Source organism: Microtus ochrogaster, unplaced genomic scaffold, assembly GCF_000317375.1.
Source record: "Microtus ochrogaster isolate Prairie Vole_2 unplaced genomic scaffold, MicOch1.0 UNK118, whole genome shotgun sequence".
Classification (NCBI taxonomy): domain Eukaryota; kingdom Metazoa; phylum Chordata; class Mammalia; order Rodentia; family Cricetidae; genus Microtus; species Microtus ochrogaster.
In genome coordinates, this window is record NW_004949216.1 from 126,851 (window position 1) to 134,058 (window position 7,208).

A 7,208-nucleotide genomic window follows, 5' to 3' on the forward strand; every position below is an offset into this window, starting at 1 on the left:
TAAACAGGAGACAAATTTCCACAAATATAGCAATACTGTGAAAACATACTAGGGTAAATGATTTCCTTAAAAAGTTTGCATCCTTCCAGAACCTGAGATAGATATAGATCCCTACTAAATATTTTTTTTTAAATTCCTCATCCACTTTTCTTTAGGGACTTAGTGTCACCTCACTGTCAGGACTCCATAGCCTGATCGTGAACTGCCCTGTCCTGGCTGCACATTGTCAGTGCACTACGCTTCACTTTGGCATTAATTGCCCGTCTCAGCTGTTGTAAAGAGTTAGCTGTACGGCTTTAAGATAAAACAGTGAAAACCTCCTCTGTAACAAAAACACCAAGATATTTATAAATTAATATGGACATTATTTTATAAAAAACAATTTTTAAAAACTACATAAATAGAGCTGCCATGTAAACCAGCAGTTCATAATTCTTTGTGCTCATGTATGCCTTAATACAATGAGAAGAAGCTCTAGGCTTTTCTGTCAGAGAGTTGTGTGGATGCTCACATACACACCCTGCAAATGCAGCTTCAGAAGGTTCAAGAGTACCTTTTTCTGTGGTCCCTAGAACCTTCATAGGGCCAGTGAACTCTAGCAAAGGACCCTTAGTAAGAAAAAAATCCCAGAGTCACTAAAATTCTTGCCCATGGCTAATCTCTGGAACTCGTTAGTATGTTATCTTACCTGACAGCGAGAACTAAGATTATAGGTGCAATTCAGGTTGAATCGAGGTGGTCTTGTTGAATTAACTGAATGGATACCATTAAGGGATACTTACTACCCATCTGGCCAGGATCCTTTGCCCTGAGTATCTGGCTGGACTTAGGAGAGTCACATTCCTTCTTACCAGCAGTACCCTCCCTGGCTGTATGCACAGGGTGGTGTGACCCCGAAAGAAGTGTTACAGGAAGACAAGGACTGTGTTCTGCATCTGGGAGTTGATAAAGTATGGAAATGAATTGTCCCCTAGAGCCTCCGAAAAGGAACATAACTCTGCCAGCACTTTGATTTTAGCCCAGTGAGACCCGTGTCAGACATACCTACAAAAATGTAAGGTCAGGAGTTTATGTTGTTTCAAGCCAATAATACCATGGTAACTTGTTATACAGCAATCAGAATGTAATCCACTACCTCCATTCCATACTTATAATTCAGTATAAATGTGACAGCACAAACATTCCTGAAATCTTAATACAGTTGGGCTAAATACAAATTTATGGCTTACAACCTAATTTCAATAAAGTAGTAAAATTATCTACTAAAATAGCAATTTGAAGTCATGTCTTTAAAAAAAAAGATGTAGAATTCATGTGAGGGGGGAAAATGAACTTTCTCCTTTTAAGAATCTGGTTTTAAATTGTGTAATATGTCAGAAAATCTAATGGCCTATTTATCCAGTATCTTTGGTTGCAAAGGCTGAATTCTTGAAGGATTTATAAAATTGATTCTTTAAATGTATATAAAATGTGAGCTTTGTAATGTCAGAAAGAGCAATCACATAAAAATTGAAAAGAGCCATTGCCCAGACTGTCTCTCCATGGCTTCAGAAATCACAGTGTAGCAGGAAGGGGGGAGTTCTTGGTTGGTCCAGCTGCTCTCCTGTTTATTCTCCTTATGTTCACATTAGCATTCCCATCTCTTAAAATACTGAACAGTCATCTCTGGGGATTTAGAGTCTGTTACTTATAACCCTCGTCTTGTTTCTGATAGAAATACATACATAACATCTCTTTTGGATTTATTTTAAAGATCAGTATTTTTTTTCTCTTCAATGATGATGTTTTCAGGCAATTTAAAAACCTGATGGCCTTAACGAAGCAGCTTCCAGTATTCCTGACTGCTGTCGGCAGAGCTGCGGTCGCACCTGTCTGCCTGGCACAGTTTGTTCTTGTGCACCATCATAGCTTCTGAAATGTCTGCTTATCTTCATTAGAGATGGTTTGCACACAGTTGCTTGGGGGGCGGGCATGTGAAAGTAAGTTAAGATATACATGTTGTGCAAGGAAACCAATGGGCTAAGTGGTTTTTAAATGGTCTTACCTCTTATATCATGGGTGATATGGCTTCAGTGTGTGTTTGTGTCTCAGATGTATAGTAATGGGAACATAAGAAGTACTTAGAATATCCATGGAGTCAAAATGCACTCTCTACCTGCCTTGTGAACGTGGGCCATTTTGTTCCCATTTGGGTTCCCTCCGTCTTAGGATTCCTATTGCTGTGATGAAAAACCATGACCGAAAGGCAAGTTGGGGAGGAAAGGGTTTATTTGGCTCACACTTCTACATTGTAGTTCACCATTGAAGAAAACCAGGACAGGAAACTCAAACAGGGCAGGAACTGATGCAGAAGCCATGGAAGGGTGCTGCTTATTGGCTTGTTCCCTGTGTCTTGCTCAGCCTACTTTATTATAGAACCCACAACCACCTGCCCAAGGGTGGTCCCACCCATGTCAACCCACTAACTAGAAAATGCCTTACAGGCCTGCCTGTAGCCTGCTCTGATTGAGGCATTTTTCTCATTTGAGGCTTCCTCCTCTCAAGTGTCTAACTTGTATCCAAGTTGACATAAAACTAGCCAGTACACCATCAAGGAAAAAATACTACACTGTTATCAACAATCTTTTTATATTTGAAATTTCCTGTGTTTTTGAGATCAGCTCTCTTTATTTTGTCCAGCTAGACCCTGACCAGACAGTCCTGAAGTAGCTGGGTACAGGCGTGCCCTACAGTGCCTGGCTTGGGCAGTTGTCAAGCTGTAGTTTGACCTGTGTGTGATTATAGGTGGCATGGCCTTGTATAACACTGAAGAGGTTGCCGTTTTGTTCTACTAGCACTAGTTAGAAGTCTTATATTCGCCAGTTCTTTCCTACCATCTCTCACTCCAGCAGTTTTTAGAATATTCCCTTATCTGTAATCAGAAGGAAGATATTTATTGTCTTTGTTCCTAGTAAAGATGCTCTCTCCTTTTTTAGTTTGAAGTTTTGTTTCTCTAATTCTTTGCCCTATGGTTGTATTCCCTCTCCATTTTCTGAATTCTTTTTTTATTTCTAAATATACTTTCCCTCTCTTCTCTCAGTACCTACACTAAATTCTGACTTATTTTATTTCTCTAGTTTATCAACCTCGTTGCAGGCCTGTGCTTGCTGTCTAGCCCATGTATTGTTTCTATTTTACCTTAAATCTGTTTCTTAAGGTTTGTATGTGGCACTGTCTTGAGTATCGCTATACAGTGCTATGCTGGGATTTTCTTTCTCTTTTTTAAATCTTCCCCGATAAGATAATTGAAAGTGTCTTTCAGATTGCCTGATCGCTGTCATTCTGCAATAGAATTCACATCTTGGCTGTACCTGTGGCTTAACAATGCTGGGCTTTTAATGTTCTTTAGGACTCTCTTAATTTCTTTCCCAACCAAATCGCAAGCCTTCTTTTGATTCAGGAAGCCTTCTTATACTGTTTTGGTATTTGGACCTCATTGGACTCTAGTTTTCACTGGTTCTTGGCCAGTTTTCAGCATAGCTTTTCTTACCAAACAGAATGTACAAAATCAGGTTCTCCAGTTGTCACCAACTGGCCATTCTGTTCATCTCTAGTGGTTCTTTCTAGATACTACACCCAAATGGGCCTTTTAGAAAGAACCACTAAAGGAGTTCCCACAACAGTTCTTTCTATCTAGGGTAAGAAGGAAGAAAATCGCCCCTACTTTCGTTCTGTGTACCAGTTTAGGCTTGTCTAACCTTCTTGTGGGGAGGGGAGTGCTGGGGAACTAGGCACTGATTGTTTTGGACAAACATTTACCGCTGATGCTCCTGCTATTGCTGCTCCGTGTGTTTCTAGTATGCAGGTGGGTACATGTATGTGCACAAATGTGTCTTGTCTTCCTTGGGACAGTGCGCCCTAGGATCCTCCTGCCTCTTCCCCAGTGTCGGGATCACAAGTGTGCCCCACTGCACCCAGCTTTGATGAGTCCTAAGGTTAAACTCGGACCCTTTATCATTAGTAGAAGTACTAACACTCTTTAGTTAGTGCGCATGTGTGCGCATGTGTTAGTGCAGTAGTGTGAGAGAGTGACTTCAGACGTTGGTTTTCTCTATCCACCTGTATTTCTGGGAATTGAGCTTAGGTTTTCAGGCTTTGCAGCAAGCCTCTCCCCAAGTCATCTAACCAGCCCCCAAACAGATCTCCATGCTTGCGCAGTAAGCATTTTGCCAATGAAACTATCTTCCTAGCCTGTTTGTTTATTGTTTAGTTGTTGTTGTTGTCGTTGTTGTTTTATTTCAGGGAGTTAAATCATGTCCATCTCCCAGCTCCACATCTCCTGTGGACCATGTTCTAGAATACTAACCTGTGGCCTGCTGGGCTCCCACTCATTGCTATGTCGTTTCTTTGCTTTTGGACACTAGAAAGTTTGGTTTTCTTACTTTTGAACTTAAGTATGTTTTTGTTGTTGTCGATTTGTTTCTATTATTTTTATTTTTGGAATGGAGTAGAACTTTACACCTGGCCACAGTTGCCATTGAGATTAGAAGCATATAATCTTTTCCTAACATTAAACAACAGCCCATAAAATTATTATAAAGTAACTTTGGTTTTATTTATAACGTACAAGCTGTAGACAATGTGGAGAAGTGATTTTGTTTGTTTGTATTTGAGACAGGGTCTTTCTGTGTAGCCCTGGCTTTCCTAGAACTCCCTCTGTAGACCAGGTTGGCCTCAAACTCACAGAGATCTGCCTGCCTCTGCCTCCCAAATGCTGGGATTAAAGGTGTGTGCCACCACTGCCTGATTGATGATATTTTTAAAATACTTAATATTCTTCAGCCTAAGAGAGGACTAATGAAATTGGTTTCCCTTTTTGCTACATAATGGTTCCTTTTTCTAGTTAATGTGCTTATATAAAATTAAACAAAAATTGCTTCATAACTTTTACAAAAAATACAAATAAATGAGGTAGACTTTATTGGTTTTATTTTTTAATGTTTTTTGTTTACAAGGGGGCCACATGTCTGTGCTATAACCTGCATATGTAGGTTAGGGGACAACTGATTTCCAGGTTTTGGTTCTTTCCTGCCTCCTTGTGGGATCTGGTTATTAGGCCTGCATGCAAGTGATCTCTAATCCTGTTTTATTTTTTAAGATTAGGTCTCTTTAGCTCAGGCTGGCCTGGTAGTCCCTGTGTTCTTCAGAATGACTTGAATGTTTGCCTGATCTACCTACCTCTGCCTCCAAATTGCTGAGATTAGAAGTGTGGACAACCACACCTTGCCTAGATAGACCCATTCTGAACCTTCATTCATTTAGTCATTGGTTATTATCCTGTCAGCCTATGTGTCAGTCCATCTACATCCTTGACAGCAGACAGTACCTCGTTTTCCCATGCTCTGTCCTTTTAAAGGTCTAGACTAATATCCTCCAACAGTTGCTCCAGTTGAATAATGTGATCTGCTTTACTGTAAAGAGTATCTGGGAGATAAGTGTGATGTTCTTTGTCTTGTTGATCCAAAACTATTTTTTCAGGCTTAGTTTTCATTTCCTTTTTTACAGACATACAAAAATAAGGTGAACGCACACTCAGAGAAAGATGAGACCCCAAGTGATGGAACCATTTCCTCTCCTCTGTGTGTATCCCACCCTGTGAGCCAGAAAAAGAAAGATGTCTACCGTACTAACCAGACTACCTTCATCATTGGAGAAACACCAAAAGGAATCCGCAGGTGTGTTATCTGTGGTAACTCTAGACTCAGGCCAGTTCTCAGAAGATGTATAGCTTCATCATAAAGTATAGAATGTAAAAACATACCTCACATCCAAATTTCAGAAAATCAGAACTTTTCTATGTTAAAAAAAAATGCTTTTGAGATAGGTTCTCACTAAGTAGCTCAGACTGGCCTGGAATTTGCTGTGTATAGTTCAGACTGGTGTTATGAATCTCATGCCTTAACTTGCTAAGTTCTGGGATTACAGAGATGTAGTGGGGACTGACATGGTAATGAGGCCATCTTCAGGGTCGGTGAAGCTCCACACGCAAGTGTTAATGTTACCAAGAATGGCATCAGAGTTGGTGAGGTGGCCCCCTAAGCCTGGTCCACGGGGCCTCTGGACAGTGGAAATGATACCGGCTCTCGCTCAGAGTTAGTCTCTGCGCTCCCAGGAAAGGAGCAGCAAGCCCCACAGTAACCCATAGAGCTGGCATGAGGCCACACCTCGCCCTGCCAGGCAGGCTTGCTGCAGTGATTCCTGCACAGTGTGCATTTTCATTGTGGTCAGTTACTCTTCTAGAAGGCGGCTGTCTTTCCCTAGTCGTTAAAGACACGTGGGTCCCTGTGGTAGTGTGTTCAGAGGAAGGAAGGACAGCGGTGGTTTCCTCTTGTCCCTTCGTTGCTCACAGCCCACAGAGGAAATGTCTCCTGCTAGGTGAAAGGTAAGGAGTAATACTAGAAAGCCATGACCTGTCTGGACACCCCACCCTTCCTGCTGCCATCATAGTCAGTCAGAGTCAAGACAGTGTCTTGTAGCAGCCACATGATGACCTTTCAGCACCTCCAGCCCTCAGAGAGCAAAGGCAGTGACATGGTGATAGCAGATGTGGTCCAGCTCCTTCCCAAGAGTAGACATGCTTTGGAACGTTAGCCGTCGTAACCTCCAGGTGACTCCTCGATGGTTTTTTTCCTTTTCCCTTTTCCTAAAGCTTCTCTACTACTTTTTTTTCTCACAAAAGTGGTTAGCTTGTGTTCCTAATTACACCTTGCATCTTCATTGAATTCTTAGAGAAAATTCTGTTGAAGTCCCAGAATTAGGAAAATGAGTTGGAAGGTAAAAAATAATCCTTCTGTGCAGCCATGAGCATAATTCACTCAAGGTTCCATGGGCTAAATAGTGCTGAAGCAGCACTCCACCCAAGGATGACCCACCCAGAGTCCTAGGTGAGGGCGCGCGTCCTTTCAGGCTGCTTTGGCATCTGCTAAACAGAGGTGTCACCAACTCTTGAATAAATAGAAGACATCACCTAAAACCCTCTTGGTCACTAAATCCTTATAAATATAAGTAAAAACATTTACTAGGTCCTGGAAATGGATTTGTGTAGGTGAACACAAATAAGGTAGTCCCACACTAGCTTAGAATTGAGAATAATAAAGGGTTCTTTATTTAGGGGGAACTCACAGATTGCAGTTCTAAGCATAAACAGGGAAAAGGAACTGAATCCAACA

General features: G+C 41.3%; 1 protein-coding gene across 4 annotated transcripts in view; it reads left to right on the top strand.

The window, feature by feature from the left end:
• Positions 1 to 7,208, top strand: part of Ercc6l2 (ERCC excision repair 6 like 2) — an 88,463-nt gene that overhangs the window by 77,301 nt on the left and 3,954 nt on the right. For 3 of the 4 annotated variants that reach the window (XM_005371635.3, XM_026778266.1, XM_026778267.1), the window contains one exon: positions 5,545 to 5,714. In XM_005371635.3, coding sequence (XP_005371692.1) covers positions 5,545 to 5,714 — 170 coding nt within the window. Of the gene's footprint in view, positions 1 to 5,544; positions 5,715 to 7,208 lie in introns of those variants that run through there. The other variant, XR_003376752.1, reaches the window with a different exon arrangement.